The sequence below is a fragment of the Suncus etruscus genome, chromosome 14, assembly GCF_024139225.1.
Source record: "Suncus etruscus isolate mSunEtr1 chromosome 14, mSunEtr1.pri.cur, whole genome shotgun sequence".
Classification (NCBI taxonomy): Eukaryota; Metazoa; Chordata; class Mammalia; order Eulipotyphla; family Soricidae; genus Suncus; species Suncus etruscus.
The window spans coordinates 66450245-66472476 of record NC_064861.1 but is presented as its reverse complement, the minus strand read 5'-3'; the positions used below and the strand labels follow the sequence as shown (position 1 = coordinate 66472476).

The following is a 22232-nucleotide window of genomic DNA, read 5'->3' as shown; positions in this document are numbered from 1 at the left end:
TGTTCAAAGGTTGCACCTGACTCTGTGCTCATGGTGGGGCTCAGAGGATTATATTGGGTGCTAGGGATTGAACCTAGATTAGCTGTGCGCCAGGCCAGTGCCCTGCCTGCTGTACTATTGCCTAACTCTACATGTACTTTTTTTTTTTTTTGTGGGTTTTTTAGATTTTGTCACACCTGGTGACACTTAGGCTACTCCTGGCTCTGTACTCAAGAATCATTCCAGGAGAACTTGGGGACCATATAAGATGCCGGGGATCAAACCCAGGTTGACCAAATGCAAGGCATTTGTGCTATTGCTCTGGCCCCCTACATGTACTTTTTTTTTTTTTTTTTGGTTTTTGGGTCACACCCGGCAGTACTCAGGGGTTACTCCTGGCTCTACACTCAGAAATCGCTCCTGGCAGGCTCGGGGGACCATATGGGACGCCGGGATTCGAACCACCAACCTTCTGATTGTGAGGCAAACGCCTTACCTCCATGCTATCTCTCCGGCCCCCTACATGTACTTTTTGCTATTGTTTTTGAGTCACACCTGGCAGCGCTCAGGGGTTACTCCTGGCTCTATGCCCAGAAATCGCTCCTGACAGGCTCAGGGGACCATATGGGATGCCAGGATTCCAACCACCATCCTTCTGCATACAAGGCAAACTCCCTACCTCCATGCTGTCTCTCTGGCCCCCTACATGTACTTTTTAAAACCACTTCATATTTGGAAATATTTTATGATCTTTTGGGGAGTATTTTATTGCTATAATTTTCTGTTCGCCATCATGACAACATTCTATGAAAATGTCAGAAAAATAAAGTAGTAGTTATACCAGCCACCAAACTTTGTACTGTTAATGCTCCCACATTCTTTCCCGATTGGGAAGATTACTATTTGCCTTTAGGTACGGTTGTTTACTTACTGTGATGCTGCTGCCTTTGAAGAGAAGGGCCAGGCCCAGGGATGCTTACCAAGAGGGACTGGCCCCCGAATTGTCATGCCAGAGTCGCAGGCTGTGCAGGGCCCCCAGAGAGAACTGGGTGCGGAGAAGGAAGACATCTAGCCCCCCTCGCTCAAAAACTGCCTTCTGCGAGTCCCACAGGTGATGGGGGTCACTCCGGCCCTCGGACCCATAGAGGCTGATCACCACCTAAAACCGAAGAGAGAAGGGGAGATGCAGAGAGATCTAGCAGGGTTCTTGGGGTTTATTCCTAAGAAGATGAAGTCAGAGAAAACTGTACCAAATCTGTTTCCCAGAGTGAGATAAGACTTTGGGAAGGGTGGAGGAGTTGCAGCTGGAGTGACTGGGACGGGTTACAAGCAGCTACTATGCCACTGGGTACTTAAAGGAGGGTTTTTTGACTTCCAGTTTGATTCTGGAGATGCACTGCACTCCCTTCACCCTGCAAGGTAGCAGCAGGTTAAATCTGTTTGGGAACTTCTGACTTAGTTGAAGTCTGAGATCTTAGACTAATACACCCCAGAGGTACTGTGGGTGTTGCAATATGGTAAAATAAGGTGGAACTTTGGTTTTCCAGTGGATTTGAAAGTTGTGTTTAAGGGCTGGAGAAATAGCACAATAGATATGGAGCTTGCCTTGCATATAATCAATCTGGGTTCAATCCTGGCATCCCATAGGGTCCCCTGAGCACTGCCAGGAGAGATTCCTGAGTGCAGAGCCAAGAGACAGCCCTGAACATCCCCTAAAAACAAACAACCCCCAAAATTGGACTGAAGTGATACTATAGTGGGGAGGGTATTTGACTGTATGTGTCAACCCAGGTGTGATTCCTGGCATCCCATATGGTCCTCTGACCCTACCAAGAGTAATTTCTGAGCGCAGAGCCAGGAGTAACCTGAGTGCCACTGAATATGGCCAAAAAAAAAAAAAGTTGTGTTTAGGGGTTGGGGAGATAGTGCAGAATTAGGGCACATACACACAACCCAATTCAATTTTGGCACCCCTGACCACCTGAACATTGGTGGGGGGGGTAGCTTTGGAGGCTTCCATGAACTTCCAAATGGCCTGGCTGGCCCCAGTAGTCAAGGCCCTGACCAGCATCACAGCTCCAGGTCCTGCCACTGACTGAACAACCAGTTGGCCAAGTAATATTTGAAGTGGCTCCTGAATCTTTGTACTTTGGAGTTATTCCTGGGTGTGTGCTGATGTTGCTCTTGGATGTGCTTGGGGCACATTAGGTGACAAAAGTTCAATCCAGGCTTTCTACATGCAAAGCATGTGTCCTGTGCAATGAGCTATTTCTCCAGGTCTTAATTTAACTTAACTCATTTACTTGTGTTTTGGGGTCATACCAGTGGTTCTTGGGGGTTATACTGGCTTTGTGCTTGAAGGTTGTTTCTGGTGGTGCTCATGGGACCGAATTGTGCCAGAGATTAAATCTGGGCCTCCAGAGGCAAAGCATGCACTTAAGAGCCTCGAGCTATCTGTCAAGCCCCTAAATGTACTTAAAATAATTGTTTATGGGGCCGGGCGGTGGCGCTGGAGGTAAGGTGCCTGCCTTGCCTGCGCTAGCCTAGGACGGACCACGGTTCAATCCCCCGGCGTCCCATATGGTCCCCCAAGCCAGGAGCAACTTCTGAGCGCATAGCCAGGAGTAACCCCTGAGCTTCACAGGGTGTGGCCCAAAAACCAAAAAAAAAAAAAATTGTTTATAGTGATTTACCATTGGTTTATATGGTAACCTTTTGTGTGATAGTAGCATTCTGTCTAAATCAAGGATAGATGTTACAGAGGTCATCAAGGTGACCTTCAACTGGTACAAAAGCACCACTGGAGAGGCTCAGTTCATGGCGGTAGGTGTATCAGAGACTCCACAAGGTTAGAACTGGGGAATATCAGTGACTGCAACCCTGTGTAAATTGCCCCTGGAACCTCAGGGCCTTCTCTGTCAGGGTGGTGGGGAGGAGGAACCCCAAAGTCACAGAACAGAACAGCAATCTTGGCACCTTCGCAGTGGTGGATGCATTCCTGCGGTAGCCTGTGTTCACCTGAACCAGGTAGCAGAACTGAAAGCTGGGCTCGTTATCAGCCAGGATGGTGACCTTCACCTGTGGGAAAGCAGAACTGACATTGTCAGAGCCCAGAGGCCTGGCCAGACTTCCTCAGGCTGAGACATAGGGGGACCAACTGCACACAGGGGACCAACTACACATGGGGTACCAATTGCACATGGGGACTAACTGCTGTGGTCTTGACAGGGCGAGGCCTACTCAGAATGGAATAGAATAATGAACAGACCTCATTGAGGTGTTAAGGGGGGCAGGAGATCAGGAAGATATCACATCTTCAAGAACTCCAGCCATCAGTTCTGGGGCCCCTTACATCTTTACACACCCCAAACAAGTTAAAATGAGCAGGTAACACATAAGACACCCAGTCTGACTTGAATTCCAATGAAAAATATTATAGGCATACTTATACCAAAGATGCACATAAATTTGAAGTTCAAATTAATCAGAGCCTAAATTGTTATTTATTTTATTTTCTGTTTTGAGGGGTCACACCCAGAGGCGATTAGGGCTTATTCTTGGATCTATGTTCAGAGATCATTCCTGGTGGTGCTCAGGGAGCCATATGAGGTGCTGGGGATTGAACCAGAGTTGGCTACATGCAAGGGAAGCACCTTCCTCACTGTACTATCTCTTTGTTCTACATTTTTATTTCTTTTTCTTTTCTTTTTTTCTTTTGGATTTTGGGTCACACTTGGAAGTGCTCAGGGATTACTCCTAGCTCTGTGCTCAGAAATTGCTTCTGGCTGGCTTGGGGGACCATATGGGGTGCTGGGATTTGAAGTACTGTCCGTCCTGGGTCTGCTGCTTGCAAGGCAAATGCCCTACCACTGTGCTATTTCTCTGGCTCTACTTTTGTTTTTGTTTTTGTGTCCCACCCGGTGACACTCAGGGGTTACTCCTGGCTCTGTGCTCAGAAATTGCCGCAGGCAGGCTCAGGGGACCATATGGGATGCCATGAATCAAACCACCATTGGTCTTGGGTCAGCTGCAAGCAAGGCAAACACCCTACCGCTATGCTATCTCTTGGGCCCCTGGTTCTACATTTGTATTTCTTGAAACAGGCATCTTTATACTCATGCCAACAATCGAAAATGGACACTGCATATTCTGAATTTAAAAAGAAGTCTTAAGAAAGCATGAGAACAATAAAACAGAAGAGAATTAAGAGACTGCTCTTAAAGCATTACTGCTTCAAAAATTACTCCATAGTTTTTTCATTTTTTTTTTTTTTAGTTTTTGAGCTTTTTTAGTTTTTTTAGTTTTTAGTTTTTGAGTTTTTTTTAGTTTTGACCCTCAGGGGTTACTCCTGGCTATGCACTCAGAAATTGCTCCTGGCTTAGGGCACCATATGGGATGCCAGGGGATCGAACTGCAGTCTGTACTAGGCTAGCGTGGGCAAGGCAGACACCTTATTGCTTGTGTCACCACTCCGGCCCCTCCATAGATTTTTTCCTATAGAAATTGCTTATATATTGGAATCACATTATTTTTATCACTTGAGGGCTGGAATGCATACTTTATATCTGAAGCCCTGGGTTCAGTCCCTAGCAACACACGGTCCTCTGAACACCTCTGGGAGAGACCCCTAAACATCACCAGGTGAGGTCTCCAAATAAAACCAAATATAATTTGACTTATATATAATTTTGTTATACTATAAAGTGAAATAAACTTACAAGGTTTTTTGTTTGTTTGTTTTTGGGCCACACCCGGTGACACTCAGGGGTTACTCCTGGCAATGCACTCAGAAATCACTCCTGGCTTGGGGGACCATAGAGGCTGCTGGGGAATTGAACTGCAGTCCATCCTAGGTTAGTGCACATAAGGCAAATGCCCTACTGCTTGTGCCACTGCTCTGGCCCCAAACTTGCAAGTGTTTTTGTTTACACCCAGTAGAGTTTAGGGAACCATGTGGTACTGGGGACAGACCCCAGAGCTCCTTCAGGCAAAGACAGATTCTGGATACAGTCCTGTGAGCCACTTCCCCAGTCCCCTATACTTGATTTTGTACTATTTTGTTTTTTTGAAATACACTTGGAGGTGATCAGAATTACTCCTAACTCTACATTTAGAAATCACTTTTGAGGGTTCAGGGGACCATATAGGATGCTGGGGTTAAACCTAAGTCAGTTGCATGCAAGAAAAAGGCCTTCCCCACTACACTATCACTTTGACCCTACACTTGCATTTTGAAGACAGTTAGTACTCTGTGTATTTCTTTTGAGCTTATTCTTAATCTAAATGAATCATAGGTGAGTTTAACCTAAAATTAAAAAAAAAAGAATGAGGGGCCGGGCGGTGGCGCTAAAGGTAAGGTGCCTGCCTTGCCTGCCCTAGCCTCGGACGGACCGCGGTTCGATCCCCCGGCGTCCCATATGGTCCCCCAAGCCAGGAGCAACTTCTGAGCGCATAGCCAGGAGTAACCCCTGAGCATTACCGGGTGTGGCCCAAAAACCAAAAAAAAAAAAAAAAAAAGAATGAAACTAATTAGGGGCTGGAGAGATAGTAAAGCAAGTAGGGTGCTTGTTTTGAACATGGTCAGCCTGGGATTTTATCCCCAGCACTACTGGGATCTACCCCCCACCCCAGTCTGCCAGGAGTAATCCCTGAGCAGAGATAGGAGTAAACAATGACCATGGATGGGTGTGACCACAAAACAAAAAACTAAGAATAAGAATGATGATGATTAATCCTGGCATCTTTTTCATCTTATTCAGCACACTCACTGTTGGCAAATGTTTGGAATCAAAGCCCATCACCTTCCGTCTGTCCTCCTGGTCCTTCCTCCAAGCCCAGATGAACAAGAGCAAATACAGCCCGAGAAGGCTAGCCAGCAACGACACCCCAACAGGGTTGTTGGTCACCCGGAGGAACAGCTTGACTGTGTCCTTAACATCCACTGTCCTGGGCACTATGAAGAAGTCGCTGCCAAAGTAGGTCAAGTGGTTACAGAGACACTGTGTCCTCAGAAGTGTGCTCCGTGGCCCCACCTGAAATGAGAAACTCACTGCAGCTACAGCTGAGACTAGTTGAGTGGACGCTGGAAGAGCCAGCCCAGCCCAGCCCAGCCCAGCAATGAGCTTTTAGAGAGGGAAGCAGCGTGACTCATATGTCGCTGTTGTATGAACGAGTATGACCTGTGAGGACTGTGGTGTGGAGCCCAAGAAGCATGCACTGTTGGACTTTTGCGATTTTAGTTCTCATTATACCTCCTAGGGACCTAGGCAAGGAGCCACCAAAGGATTATTTTTGTTCGTGTTGTTTATAGGTAACCAGTCCTAGCCAATACCTACAGGCAAGTAAATACACAGATGGGACACAAGGCAGCCTTTCAGTGGGATGAATCAGAGCTTGAGACAGCAAGAGAAGGAACCAACATGGAAAAAGAGGATGGGCACAGCATAAAACCAATCATATAAAGGCCAACAGCAGCACATTTGTCTATCTGCAATGTAAGTTCTTGAGAACACTGTTTTGTATCATTAGATCTCTGCTTCTGGCAGACAAGAGACGTTAAGTAATATTTTCTGAAAGCATCAGGATTTGTACCAAATTCACAACAGTATTTACCCAGGTGGGGAAGGAGAGGAGATTGGTGAGGATCCACAGAGGGGTCTAGTGATTTTGGAATGTTTTACTGTTGTTTAAGAAGTTAGGGGGCCGGAGAGATAGCATGGAGGTAAGGCGTTTTTGCCTTGCATGCAGAAGGACGGTGGTTCGAATCCCGACATCCCATATGGTCCCCCGAGCCTGACAGGAGCGATTTCTGAGCATAGAGCTAGGAGTCACCCCTGAGTGTTGCTGGGTGTGACTCAAATACCAAAAACAAACAAACAAACAAAAAAGAACACAAGTTAGAAATATGGGTGTGATTACTGGGGCTGCCAAAACACCAGAATGAGGGCAGAAAATGAAATTGGAGTTACAGTGGCATGTTGCTATTTCATGCATTTATTCTATCATTCACTAAGACTTTGCATGTATTGTAATGTTTCTTCACAGGAAACTTCTTGTTGTTTTTGAGCTACACCCTGTGATACTCTGGGGTTACTCCTGGAGATGCTTGTAGGACCATATGGGATGATGGAGATGGAACCCAGGTTAGCCATTTGCAAAGCAAATGCTCTCCATGCTACACTCTCTCACTCTGACCTCAAGAAACTTCTTTTAAAGGAGTCAATTCCATATTGGATTCTACAGCTGAAAAGTCTTTTTGTTTTGTTTTGTTTTGATTTTGGGTCACACCCGGCAGTGCTCAGGTGTTACTCCTGGCTCTATGCTCAGAAGTCGTTCCTGGTAGGCTCAGGGGACCATCTGGGATGCCGGGATTTGAACCACCGTACATCTGCATGCAAGGCAAACCCCTTACCTCCAAGCTATCTCTCCGGCCCCCTGCAGCTGAAAAGTCTTAAGATACCTGTGTCACAGCCTTTTCTAGAGACTTGAGATTCAGGTCCTGCTGCCTGACTGAGCATGGCCCATGGTGGAACTTGTTTCCTGCTGCCATTTTCTTGAGATACCAAAGCTGAGTACAGTGCGAGGCAGGAACTACCCAACACCCTTTGCGATCAGTGTGGCTTTTAGACCTGGAGACTGGCTCTGTGCTCAGGGATGGTGCCAAGCTGGGCTCAGGCACCATATGGTGTACTAGGGATCAGATCTCGTTTAGCTACTGAGTGCCTCTAGGTGTGCCTCCCCCCCCCAAAAAACAAACAAACAACAGCAACAAAACAAAACAAAAACAGCTGCTGGAGGTTCCTTCCTCCTTGCTGGTCTCACCTGGCTGCCCCCAGGTTGCTCCCTAAGAGTTAGTTGTAATTCCACAGGCCTCCATGGTTGTGTCTACTGTGCACCAAGGCTGCTCTGCAGGGCTTCTGGTTCTGTGCTGGGAGTCATGGTCCCTTTGCATGTGAGACCTCCCCTCCTTTCTCCCTGACTCCATAAGACTCCATTGCCAGTTTGGGAATGCAAACTAGAATTTACCAGCACGATTCCCTGTAAGTATGTAGTTGAAAATGTTTTTTTCTTGGTGGTGGTGGAACACACCTAATAGATACTTCAGGGTTACTCCTGGCTCTGCACTCAGAGATCACGGTGGTGAGCTCAGGGGACCTTATTGGATGCTGAGGATTAGATGCAGATCACATGCAAGGCAAGTACTCTACCTGCTATACTATGGCTCCAGCTTCTAGATTAGTTCTTCTATTTGTCTATCTGGTGCTCATTTGTCCGCTTGCTACCCAGGCTGCAGCTCAAGAAGAACCAGAGATATCTGCCTTTTCCTTTTCCTGTACCCATTCTGGGTCTCCCTACAAACACAAGGCTGCCTCAAAGCAACACTCTTCCCTGCCTGCCACAAGTACTCTTTCTGCTCTTCCACAGTTCTATTTCCCTTCCAGGTACTTATTTGTGGGCTCTCCCTAATGCACTGAGTGAGTTCCAGTTAAGGAGGAAGTGAGGGTGGGGTGGACAGGCATCTCTTACCTGGCAGCCATCGCTTGTCCATGTGCTGTTGTGACTGTCCCAGAAGTAACACTGAGTGACGGCCGTGATCACGGAGAACGTGGTAGCCGGCTGCTGACCACCATCCTGGCTTTTGTTCAGCACAGCTGTTATGTAGTAAGTGCCAATCCCATACTGCAGCCGGTTGTGGCTCAGTACCCACGTGTACTCTTCATCTTAGAAAAGACAGGAGTGCCAAGTTGGGAAGGAATGTAGCTCAGTGACAGGGTGCATGCTTTGCCCTGCATTTGATCCCCAACACCACTGACCAACAAAGAGCATTAAGCCTAGGGTCACAAATGACTACTTTTTGTTTTTGCATTTTGAGTGCCACACCTGGCAGTGCTCAGGGATCATTCCTGGTGGGGCTTGGGAGACCATATAGGATGCCAGGGATTGAACTTAGGTCTATGGGTGCTACAATTACACTGGCCTCTACAAATAAATATTTTTTAAAAGACCAGTGATGCAATCAGGGTTATGGATGGCTCCTATTCCAGTAAAATAAATTCCTTTGATAAATGAAAATTTATAAATTAGAAAGGATGGTAAGTTTAGAAAGATGAAACAATCATCATCAAAATTAGTAGCTAAAAGTTTGACTAAATTTAACATGGGGAAGACAGCATGAAACCAGAGTGAAGGTTGGATGGGGATGGAGACTGGCTGGAGGGAGGATGGGGGAGAAAGATGGAGGGAGGCTGGAATGGGACAGTTTGTCCCACTGCAAGCAAACAACTGTTTTAGGCCCCTCTCTACTGTGATAAAACTTCTTCATGGGGCCGGTGAGGTGGCGCTAGAGGTAAGGCGTCTGCCTTGCAAGCAGACTGCCCCAAGCTAGGGGCAGTTTCTGAGCGCTTAGTCAGGAGTAACCCCTGAGCATCAAACGGGTGTGGCCCAAAAAACCAAAACCAAACCAAAACAAAACAAAACAAAAAAACCAAAAAACTTCTTCACATATAGAAAGTTGAGAGCACTTTACAGTCAGTACTCAAACACTCATCAGATTTAGCGTATAACTAACGAAGCTTTATCCTTTATATGCTTCTATCTATCTCACAATCCATCTTTTAAAAAATGTGTTTTGTGGGGCTGAAGAGATAGCCTGGAGGTAGGGTATTTGCCTTGCATGCAGAAGGATGGTGGTTTGAATCCCAGCATCCCATATGGTCCCCTGAACCTGCCAGGAGCGAATTCTGAGCATAGAGCCAGGAATAACCCCTGAGCGCTGCCAGGTGTGATCCAAAAACAAACAAAAAAAATGTGTTTCATGGTTGCTGTACCATTTACACATGTCATAAAATGACACAGATCTTGGCCAGAGAGAGAGAGAGATAGAGGTTACAGCTCTGGCCTTGCATGGGGCAGACTGTGGTCCGATCCTGGGCACTACATCTAGTCTCCTGAGCACCACCAGGAGTGACCCCAAACCCAAATTAATGAAAACGACAAAGTTGTGGGGCCAAAGTGATAGCACAGTGGTAAGGCGTTTGCCTTGCATGCAGTGGCCTGGGATGGACCTGGGTTGGATTCCCAGCATCCCATATAATCCCTCAAGCCTGCCAGGGCAATTTCTGAGCACAGAGCCAGGAGTAACCCCTGAGTGCCACTGAGTATACAGCCCCCCCCCCGAAAAAAACCACACACACCAAAAACAAAACATAACAAAAAAAGATGTAACCACAATACATACAGAAGAATGTCAATACATTTAATCAAATTCACCTCCTGGCTGTGACACTGCATTGCACTTACATCACAATCCTATTATGGGACAATTATCTCAACATTAAAAACTCAAAATGGAGCATTTCAAAGTTGGTCCCTGCCATAACTGGGTTCTTACCATCCTGCCCCTGCCCCTTCGGGAGAGTGATCATGCGGTGGAAGTGAGTGTGGTTTGGCTGGTACTGGAACCCCAGGTAGAGGGTCAGGAAGAGGGGCCTTTCTGCTTCTATGCTCACGATCAGGGACTTCTCGAAGGACGTGATGTTCACTGAGATGACAAAATGATCTGTACTCACGTTGAGGCTGGTGGGATGCATTTCCATGCTCCCGTTTCTCCAGAGTGTGATCTAGTAGGAGACACAGTTGATCACTTTGCCAGTTAAAGTTCCCTGTGGGGCTTTCAGTTCTTTCTGGGGCTTTTTTGAGGGCTGGGGGGTGAACCTGGAGCTTCATCCTCTCCCTCTGTCTTCCTGTTCCCTTTTGACAAATAGCAGGTAACAGTGCCAGGGAGGAAGGGGGAGTCCAGAGTCTAATACCTAAACATTGGGGCTGCAGTGATAGTATAGTGGATAGGGCATTTGCCTTGCACATGGCTAACCCGGGTTCAATCTGGTTCAACCCGTATGGTCCCCCAACCCCTGCCAGGAGTGACCCCTTAGCATAGAGACAGGAGTAACCCCTGAGTATCACCAGTGTGACCCAGAACAAAACTACAACCTAAACATCTAAGATGAGGTGGGTCTCTTTGTAAAAGTTCCTAAGAAGTTGTGTCAACAGTAAAACAAGAGCTCTGCAATAAAACTAAAATGATATCCATTATTAATTTATTTTTATTTTGGGGGGGCCACACTTGGTGGTGCTCAAGGGTTACTTCTGGCTCTGTGCTCAGAAATTGCTCTTGGCAGGCTTGGGGGACCATATGGGATGCTGGGGATCAAACCTGGGTCTGTCCTGGGTTGGCAGCATGCAAGGCTAACACCCTACCACTGTGCTATCAGTCAGGCCCCATTAAATGATGTCCTTTAGAATGCTGCCCCCTTTCCTTCTCTTCAGTCCCCTCAACAATCAAATCATACCTCAATGTCTTCCATTAGATCATGAAGTTGGAGCAGTTTACGATTAGAACTTAGTAATACATTTCCGATACTTCCAACAATGTTCGTCTCATCAAAATCTTGAAAGGGGTTAAAAGCTAGTCCTGTTATCTAGGTAGAAGAAAACTGTAGCTGTATCAGTTGCCCAAATACTTAAAAAGAATACCCCAGTAATAATAATGTATTAGCACAAAGTTAGGGTTGAGGTTTTCCCCCTTGCTCATATCTTTAGATACTGACATTTTTTTCTGTTTACTATGTTATCTGAAAAACAATTATTAATTAAAGACAAATAATTAATTGAGACCCTCCAGATATTGCTTTGGTATCTTTATTTCTGAAGGAGTCTATTTTAATTAATAAATTAATTTTGGTTTTTGGGTACACCTGGTGATGCTCAGAGCTTACTCCTGGCTCTTCACTCAAGGTTCACTCCTGGTGGTTCTCAGGGAACCATATGGGATATGCAGAATTGAAAGTTGGGTTGGCCACTTGAAAGGCAAATTAATTTACTGTAAAATCTCTCCAGCTGGGCCCGGAGAGATAGCACAGCGGCGTTTGCCTTGCAAGCAGCCGATCCAGAACCAAAGGTGGTTGGTTCGAATCCCGGTGTCCCATATGGTCCCCCATGCCTGCCAGGAGCTATTTCTGAGCAGACAGCCAGGAGTAACCCCTGAGCACCGCCGGGTGTGGCCCAAAACAAAAACAAAAACAAAAAAATCTCTCCAGCTCCAGGATTCTATTTTACTAGGAAGTAAACATTCTGTTATCTAAGATAAGGCAACAAGGCTACTTCCATTAGATAACTGCTAAAAGAAATACAAAATACTGACATGAGTAGGTTGGTATTTTGAGTCTCTAGTTATATACAGATTTTCCCAGATCTGCATAAAGGGTAAGGAGTTGCACTTATTTATTTATTTATTTATTTATTTATTTATTTATTTATTTATTTATTTATTTATTTATTTATTTATTGTTTTAGTTTGGGGCCACATCTGTCTGTGCTCAGGGCTTACTTCTGGCTCTGTGTTCAGAGATAACTCCTGAAAGGCTTAAGGAATCATATGGTGAACTGGGGATCAAACTAGGATTGGTTAGGTCTAAGGCATTCACCCTACCCACTGTACTATCTATCTGAACCCTGAGCTTATCTTAAATTATGATGCAGAAAGTTAATTAAAATCAGAAGACTGGTCCTTCCCAGGATCATTCTATAGGGCTGCCTTTCTGCCCCTTTGCAGGACTAATGGAAACAGCTATAGTCTCTACTTTGCTTAGGTCAGTCTGTTCCACCCCTGTGTCTACCTGCCCCACATCCCATCCTGAGTCAGGCCTGAATCCAGTTCATACTTGGACATCCACTCCTGGGTGTTTGTTCAAGAGTTCCTCCAGGGCCTTGGCAGATGGAAAGCCTAGCCTCACTGGGGCTGGTTCACCAAGAGTGTAAGAGCTCAGAGGCAAAGTTGATATGTTTCGACTAATGAAAAAAGAATAACAAAGAACTGGTAATTAACTTCATCATCTTGTCTAAATGAAACCTTAAAAGGACCTTCCCCATCCTTCTCCATCACCTGCTCAGCATCAGGGTAGCAACAGAGGAGGTCAAAGAAATGGATGACCCAGAAAATCGATTCTGGGGGAGAAATGCTTCCGGGGTGTTTCCAAGGGTCAGCCCAGGCACAATTGGCATCTCTTCCACCTGTTAAGAGACAGAAATATGTTGCCACTCACTGTGTTGTGTTACAGTTATGTAGTGACTCTGAAGGAAAGTTTCAAGGGGTCTAGGAGGGAACAAAGGTCTTGACATTGATGTCACAACACAGGTTGTGATGGGGAGGGAACCCACAGAAAGTATTTGCAAACTAGACGAAGACTCATCATTCTTTGCATCCTGAGGGCCACCAAACAAATATTTCTGTCACGCATGCAACATGGATGTCTTCATTATTAAGGGAAGCACACACCAGATGTGTCTATTGACTGAAGGCCTGTTGGAGAAGTCAATTATAACCCCTGCATGGATTACTGGCTATATTTCTGTTATATTCATGACATGCAGTGACATTATATATCTCTTTTATTCGGCTTTGTCTCCCTTGCAAAACTACAGAAATTCGGCCTCCGTCATTGTTCAGTCAAAAGAAATTTCAGTACCAAAGACCGCCAAAGTTCTCTGCTGGCTAAGTATATTTGCGACTCAAAGATTGAGTCTAGCCAGTTGCCAGCAACCTATTTTTCTGGTCTCAGCTTCTTGGTGGCAAACAATAGTTCCTATCTTTCTTGCGTTTCACTAAGTCCAGCAGGCTGCAAATTTTGTAGCAAAATCAGTTTTTCTCTTTCTTGCAAAACCAGAACACCTCCTTTCTAAACTAGAACTTCCTCCCTTTCAGCTAAGAATTTCTTTTCACCTGTTCACCTAGTTCTTTTGATATGTATATTCTAAGGCTTGGTAACATTGTCTTCCTTCTTCTAAGATTCTCTGCCCTTTGTTTCCACAGAAATACCTTGCGTACCAGAGTTGTGCTTAAAAGGATAAGCTAAAAAAGTAAAGTTTGTCTCTCGCCTGTATCACGTAAGATGCAGATGCGGGTCCCCATACAATGCATTTTGTGTGGTCTCAATTATTTCATATTTCATATTTGTCTGTGTACCCATTTTCCTATGTGAAAGACTCTGTCCCACTAGAATTGCTGAGACGCAGGACGCCTGCAGCATATTTCTTTGCTCCAATATATAAGCTTCATTTATACAATGCATAAACTTTATTTTATATATTAATTCTAATATAAGCTTCATTTCAATCCATACATCTCATTTCAAAAGGTTTTTTTTTTTTTTGTTTGTTTGTTTCTGGGCCACACCTGGTGATGCTCAGGGGTTACTCCTGCATATGCAGTCAGAAATTGCTCCTGGCTTGGGGACCGGGATTCCGGATGATCGAACCCTGGTCCATCCTAGGTTAGCTGCCTGCAAGGCAAACACCTTACCACTTGTGCCACTGCTCCAGCCCAAATTTCAATTCACCTATTAAACAACCTGGTGTCGTTACAAAGAATTTTATTTATTTAATTAGTGGTTAATTAAAAAATCTACTGAACAGGGAGGGGAGGTCTAAGAGGAAAATCAGAAACATTCTCTGGAGGCAAATCATGTAGGCATTCATCAGCCAAGATAAATTGACTCATTGTGCTTGAAATTTTCCTAAACGTTAGTTTTATTTATTTAATTAGGGGTTAGGAATCACCCTTGGAACTGCCATATGTTGTGCTGGGAATTTGAACTGGAGTCAGCTGCTTGCTTGTATCCTGTCCAATTACTTTGACCTTCCAATTAAAAAAGAAAAGATATTCAGAAGAGCTGTGTGACTATTACCACAAACTGACCTCTTGTTTGTTTTTAAAATATACATGTATATGGGCCCGGAGAGATAGCACAGCGGCGTTTGTCTTGCAAGCAGCCGATCCAGAACCAAAGGTGGTTGGTTCGAATCCCGGTGTCCCATATGGTCCCCCGTGCCTGTCAGGAGCTATTTCTGAGCAGACAGCCAGGAGTAACCCTTGAGCACCGCCGGGTGTGGCCCAAAAACCAAAAAAAAAAAAAAAAAATATATATATATATATATACATGTATATCACCTATAATATATACATATATATGTATATATATTATATATAATATATATATATTGGGGTGTTTTTTGGCCACACCTGGTGACGCTCAGGGGTTATTCCTGGCCATGTACTCAGAAATCGCTCCTGGCTTGGGGGACCATATGAGATACCAGGGGATTGAAATGTGGTCTGTCCTAGGCTAGCGCCAACAAGGCAGATGCCTTATGGCCTGCACCACTACTCTGGCCCCTTCTTTTTGTTTGTTTTTGGGCCCACCAGCAGTGCTCAAAGGTTACTCTTGGCTCTGCAGTCAGGAATCACTTTTGGCAGGTTCAGGGGACCATAAGGTATTCTAGGGATTGGACCTGGTTGACTATATGCAAGGCAAGTGCCCTACCTGATGTACTATTGCTCCAGCCCCACAAATTGATTTCAAAACAGATTCACCTCCTCTAAAGTAATCCCAGTTTCTCCCTTACATCCCAGCCCTAGGCACCTGCTAATCTTCTTTTTTGTGTCTATAATCTGACTTCTGTCTAATGGAAACCATAGTCTTTTTTTTTTTTTTTTTTTTTTTTTTTGGTTTTTGGGTCACACTCGGCAGCACTCAGGAGTTACTCCTAGCTCCATGCTCAGAAATCGCTCCTGGCAGGTACGGGAGACCATGTGGGATGCCGGGATTTGAACCAATGACCTTCTGCATGAAAGGCAAACGCCTTACCTCCATACTATCTCTCCAGCCCCCATAGTCCTTTTTTTTCTTTATTTTTCTTTTTGGTTTTTAGACCATAACCAGTGATTCTCAGGAATTATTTTCTGGCTCTGCATTCAGGAATCACTCCTGGAAGGCTTGGGGGGATCATATGAGATGCCAGGCATTGAACCTGGATTGGCCACATGCAAATCAAATGCCCTATTCATTTCGCTATATTGCTCGAGCCCTGTGAGACTGTAGTCTTTGGTGGTGGCCTCTCTGATTTAGCATAATAGCTTCCTTCATGCCTTGTCTCTTATTGCTGCTTATTGCTGAGTAATATCAGGTCTCCCATATTTTCTCATCAGATGGTGGGCATTTGGGTTGTTTCCACTTTGGGTCTATGTGAGTAATGCTCCTGTGACGATGAATGTATACAATTATGGGCACATGTGGGTACAGACAAGGATAAAAAGCTGGGTTAGGGGCCTGAGCCATAGCACAGTGGGTAGGGCATTTGCTTTGCATGTGGCCAATTGAGATTCATTTTCTGTCATCTCATATGGTCCCTGGAGCACTACCAGTAGTAATTCCTGAGTGCAGAGCCAGGAATAACCCCTGAGTACCTCTGAGTATGGCCCAAAAACAACAACAACAACAACAAAAAGCTGGGCACATAGTTGTTCTATGTCTACTAATCTGAAGAACTGCCAACCTTTTCCAAAGTGGCCATATCATTTTGTGATCTGAGATTGTATGTGGGTCCCAAATGTCACCTCACCAGTACTTGTTTGTGCTTTTGGATGGGAAGTGACATCTCACTGTGGCTTACATTACATTCCCCTCATGACCAGTGACATTTACCATCCTTTTTCTTTTTCAGGTTTTGGGTCACATCCAGAAGTGCTCAGGGGTAACTTTTGACTGCATTCAGAAATTATTCCTGGAAGTCTCAGGGGACCATATGGGAAGCCAATGATTGAACCTGGGTTGGCTGTGTGCAAGACAAACACCCTTCCATGCTATAGCTTCAGCTTCGACTGTCCTTTTTCAAAGCAGGTGAGTCTAGCAGTATTCAGGGTCTCTGGGTTACTCTTGGCACTGACCAGTATGCTCCAGTGCTTTATCTGAGGATGCAGTACTATGGGCCACCAGAGCCACCTCAGGCAGTGCTCAGAGATCAAGTCAGAGTCCTGAACATGCAAAACATTCAGTGGTATCCTCCAATCCTGAAAATCTCTCTGTAAATAGTAAACAGAATTTGAATGTTTGTATGTGCCAAATACAACAGGAAATTCTTTGCATCAGGTATAGTTTGGGGTAGTCTTGGCTCAGGACTGCAGAGAGGAAAACTCCAGACTTGGCTTCTTCAATGAAGTTTCTGTAGGGAACTTAAGGAGAGGCTGCATGACCCTACCTTGTTGTTCATGTTCATGTTGTTCAGGTGGCTCAGTTGCAGAGACAGTGCCTCAAATATTTGAGGTGTTGAGATTGATGCTCAACATTGTCAAAACAAACAAAATATTTCAAAGTGGAACCAGAAAGCAGCACACACAACAGTGATACCTACCTGCTCACTGCTCTGCTTGGAATTTTGCCAGCTATCCTGCCCTGCCTCTTCGGCACCATGGAGGGAGTGAAAAAGACAGACAGTGGCAGACTTGTCACTGCAGTTCTGAGGAGCGCTCAGCAGGAGCTGTTTGTTGAGGTGAATAAATGAACGAATGACGTTCACCTGGGGATGAGAATGAGAACATGCCCTGAGTTATTTCTGACTGTTTTCAGTTTGTTTGTTCTTCAGATAGAAAAGCAATATGGTGTATACAACTTCTCTAATGACTTTAGAGAGGAAATGTGGAGTATGTTCAAAGAACTCAAAGAAACCTTGGAATGAATAGAATGAACAGCTATTAAGACTCAAGAGGATATGAAAATAGAAATAAAAATATCTTCAAACAGAAATAACAGAACTGAGAAAATTGATAGGTGAAATGGAAAATTCATTGGAAGGCCTCACCAGCAGATAACAGCTGCTATGGACAAGAATCAGTGAGCTGAAATATGAGCTGCATAACAGAAGAAGTTGGAAAAGAGCCTTAAAATAAATGGTGGGGAAAAAACGCTCAAAATAAGTGACCATGTTATTCTAAGGAACTGATCTGATATTTTTTGGGGGGTGAGATAAAAAAGCTAACTAACAAAAGTAAGCTTAAAATAAAGAATGCTGAGGAAAAGAGCAATCCTGATAGAAATACTCAGCAGACAATAGCCAGGTCCTCAAAAGTATTTAAGATAGACTTGAAGAAGAAATCAGGGGCCAGAGAGATAGTGCAGTGGGTAGAGCACTTGCCTTGCACATGCCAACCACGGATGGATCCTTGCCTGGATGGTGCCCTGAGCCCTGCTAGGAGTGATCCTTGAGCAGAGTCAGGAGTAAGGCCTCAGCACTGCTAGGTGTGGCTCTCCCCACCAGAAGAGGGGAGACTGGAGAAATAGTGCAGTCGGTAGAGCACTTGTCTTGCAATGTGGCCAACCCAGGTTTGGTCTCTTGCACCCAATTAGTTCCCTGAAACCCACTAGGGGTGATCCCTGAGTAAGTAGAGTCAGGAGTAAGCCCTGAGCACAGCTGGGTGTGGCCCCAAAACAAAAGAGATCAGGGAAATTTTCTTTCTTTCCTTTTTCCTTTTGATTTTTTTGACCACACCCTATGATGCTCAGGGATTGCTCCTGGCTCTGCACTCAGAAATCACTCCTGGCAGGCTGGGGGACCATATGAGATGCTGGAGATCAAAACTGGGTCTGCTGTGTGCAAGGCAAGTACCCTACCTGTTGTTCTGTCTTTTTGCCCCTTATTTTTTTGCCCTCCTTTTGTTTTTGGGCCACGCCTGGCCAGCACTTGGGTTATTCCTGGCTCTGTGCTCAGAACTCCTGGCAGGCTTGGAGGATCATATGAAATGCTGGAGATTGAACCCAGGTCAGCAACGAGTAAGGCAAGCGCCTTACTTGTTGTGCTATTGATCTGCACCCCAGAGACATTTCCTAAATGCAACAATTAATTCTTTTTGTGGATGATCATGTAAAAAAAATATGGAGGTTAAATCAATTGACAGATTGAAGGTCTTATTATTTGTTTTGAGATGTTACTTCACTTTGGGCTGTAACACTAGCAAATCACCTGATGCTGACTGTGGGCTGGCCACTTCACTCTGGGCTGGCCCAATCTAAGGCTAGGATTTCTCAGGAACCAGTGTATGAAAAGGATAGTGACAGAAAAGTGAGCAAGTCAATTCTCAGCTTATCAGTCCTCACCGATCACACAGATTTAAAGGAACAAAGCCGTCACTAAAATCCATCTACACTGTTCCATTCTGCACAGGGAACGCATTCCAGAAGACCATTTCTGTCCAGGAACACTTTATTTCATGTTCCTCTCTTCCATTTCCCCTTTCTTACCCACTTCCCTCATCTTACCTGAGCTGACTCAGAAAGTCTTGGGAGAAAAGACATCAGTTTCTGGAGACCCCCACATGCTCTCTGCAGTTGGCTGTGAGTTTGCAAGCCACGAATTCTTTTGCTCAAGTTCCCTGCTATTGCATCTAGGGCCTGTTGGAAGAGAGGAGCATATCAAAATGATTTATCAACATTGAAATAATTTCCCTTTTGCACCTGAAGACTGTGAGGAGAGGCCACACCCTTAGTGCTGGGGAGGGCTATACAGTGCTGGGTTGTGCTCTATCATTTAAGCCCTCCTTAATCCTTAAAGAAGTTTTATAATTATTGCCATAAATGTTTCTGAACTGAGTGATAGAACAGTGGTCAAGGCATGCCTTGTATGCATCATGAACTCAGGTTTAATCCCTGGCACCACATATGGTCCCCAGAACACCACCAGGTGTTCTGAATGCAGAGCCAGGAATAAGCCTGGCATCACAGGGTGTGGCTGAAAAAACCTAAAAGGTCTTGCTCATATTTGGTTAGATTGACTCCTGGTATTTGCTATACCTGTCTCTTTTTTTTTCATTTTTTTCATTTGATTTTTAAAATGTTTATATGGTACAACCTTTTCTTTATGTGTATATCTACATATTTGGTTTTTTGTTTGGGGGCAATACTTGGTAGTGCTCAGGAACTATTCCTGGCTCTGTACTCTGGCCTGATCCTGCAGTAGGGCTAAGGGTACTGGGAATTGAACTGGGGCAAGACACTTACAGAGTAAGCATCTTACCTCCTGTATGTATTATCTCTTTGATACATGTCTTACTATTTTTTTTAAACTTTATTGATTTTTTTGATTGATTGGTTTCTGGGCCACACCCAGCAGCGCTCAAGGGGTACTCTTAGCTCTACACTCAGAAATTGCCCCTGGCAGACTGGGGGAACCATATGGGATGGTGGGAATCGAACTGGGTCCCTCCCAGGTTGGCCACATGCAAGGCAAATGCCCTACTGCTTTATTATCTCTGTGGTCCCTCACTAGCGAATTCTTTCAAACTTTTCAAGAGAACCTACTGCCAATCCTTTTCAGGCTCTTTTACAAAATTGAAGAAACAAATACTCTCAAATAGTTTTTACAAAGCTAACATCAACCCTGATACCAAAAGCAGGCAGAGATGCTACAAAGTATGAGAACTACAGACTAAAACCCTTGATGAACATAGATGCAAAGATCCTCAACAAAATTCTAGCAAATAGGATCCAATGTCTCATTAAGAGGTCACACACCATGACCAAGTAGGATTCATTCCAGAAATGCAAGAGTGGTTTAACATGCAAGTCAATCAATGTAATATACCATATTAACAAAAGGAAAAATGAAAAATCATATACTCATATCAATAAATGCAGAGAAAGTGATAAGGTTCAACACCCATTCATGATAAAAAAAAACTATCAACATAATGGGAATGGAAGGAACTTTTCTTGATAGTCAAGGCCATTTACCACAAGCCCATGGCAATTATTATACTCAATGAGGAAAAACTGAAAGCCTTTCCTCTAAAATCTGACATAAGACAAGGCTGTCCCCTCTTGCCACTACTATTCAACATATGCTGGAAGTTCTTGCCATAGCGATTAGACAAGAAAAAAGATATCAAGAGCATCCAGATAGGAAAGGAAGAAGTCAAGCTCTCACTGTTTGCAGATGACATACTATATTTAGAAACCTCTAAAGACTCCATCAGAAAGCTTCTAGAAACAGTAAGTTTGTCTAGAAAGTGGTAGACTACAAAATTAATATGAAAAAAATTTAATGGTCTTCTTATATACAAATAATGTTAGGGAAGAAATAGACATTAAAAAAAACCCAATCCCATTCACAATAGTACCACAGAAACACAAATAATTGGTGTAAACTTAACTAAAGAGTGGGGCTGGAGAGATAGCACAGAGGTAGAGCATTTGCCTTGCATGTGGCAGACCTGAGATGGACCTGGGTTCAAATTCCAGGTTCCCATATGGTTCCCCCAAGCCTGCCAGGAGCAATTTTCTGAATGAAGAGCCAGGAGTGACACCTGAACACTGCTGGCTTTGGCCCAAAAACCAAAATAAATAAATAAAATGAATATTATTAAAAAATTTAACTGAAAAGGTGAAGGACTTATACAAAGAAAACTACAAAACACTGCTTTAAGAAATAAAAGAGGGGGCCTGGAGAGATAGCACAGCGGCTTTTGCCTTGCAAGCAGCCAATCCAGGACCAAAGGTGGTTGGTTATAATCCCGGTGGATCATATGGTCCCCCGTGCCTGCCAGGAGCTATTTCTGAGCAGACAGCCAGGAGTAACCCCTGAGCATCGCTGGGTGTGGCCCAAAAACCAAAAACCAAAAACCAAAAAAAAAAAATAAAATAAAATAAAAAGGACACAAGTAAATAGAGACATATACCCTGTTCATGGATTGGGAGGGTTAACATTATTTAAATGGCGATACTCCCTAAAACATTGAACAGATTTAAGGCAATCCCTCTACAGATACACATAACATTCTTCAAAAAAGTGGATCAAAAATTCCTGGTATTCATCTGGAAAAATAAAATAAAATAGAAAAAGGAGATGAGTAGTATCACTTTCCCCAATGTTAAATTGTACTACAAAGCAAAATCATTAAAACAGCATGGCGGGCCCGGAGAGATAGCACAGATGTGTTTGCCTTGCAAGCAGCCTATCCAGGACCAAAGGTGGTTGGTTCAAATCCAGGTGTCCCATATGGTCCCTCCTGCCTGCCAGGAGCTATTTCTGAGCAGACAGCCAGGAGTAACCCCTGAGCACCACCGGGTGTGGCCCAAAAACCAAACCAAACCAAACCAAACAAAAAAACAGCATGGCATTGAATAAAGAAAGACCGTTAGATCAATGGAGTAGACTTAAGTATTCAGAGAATGACTCCTAGAGACATAATCTGATAATCTTTGATATAAGGGCAAGAAACAAAAAATGGAGCAAGGAAAGCCTCTTCAACAAGTGGTATTGAGACAACTGGTCAGCCACATGTAAAAAAGTGAGCTCAGACCTCTATCTAAACCATGCACAAAGGTCAAGTCAAAATGGATTAAAGACAGGGGTCTCAAACTCGCGGCCCG

The 22232-nt window shown here is 44.4% G+C and overlaps 1 protein-coding gene across 1 annotated transcript in view; it reads right to left on the bottom strand.

The window, feature by feature from the left end:
- Positions 1 to 22232, bottom strand: part of PKD1L3 (polycystin 1 like 3, transient receptor potential channel interacting) — a 58820-nt gene that overhangs the window by 25827 nt on the left and 10761 nt on the right. Inside the window, exons 6-15 of the mRNA XM_049787435.1 lie at positions 19125 to 19256; positions 17224 to 17388; positions 12920 to 13047; positions 12699 to 12825; positions 11328 to 11456; positions 10370 to 10598; positions 8506 to 8699; positions 5781 to 6011; positions 2956 to 3057; positions 960 to 1138 (exon numbers count right to left, since the gene is read on the bottom strand). Coding sequence (XP_049643392.1) covers positions 960 to 1138; positions 2956 to 3057; positions 5781 to 6011; positions 8506 to 8699; positions 10370 to 10598; positions 11328 to 11456; positions 12699 to 12825; positions 12920 to 13047; positions 17224 to 17388; positions 19125 to 19256 — 1616 coding nt within the window. The remainder of the gene's footprint in view (positions 1 to 959; positions 1139 to 2955; positions 3058 to 5780; positions 6012 to 8505; positions 8700 to 10369; positions 10599 to 11327; positions 11457 to 12698; positions 12826 to 12919; positions 13048 to 17223; positions 17389 to 19124; positions 19257 to 22232) is intronic.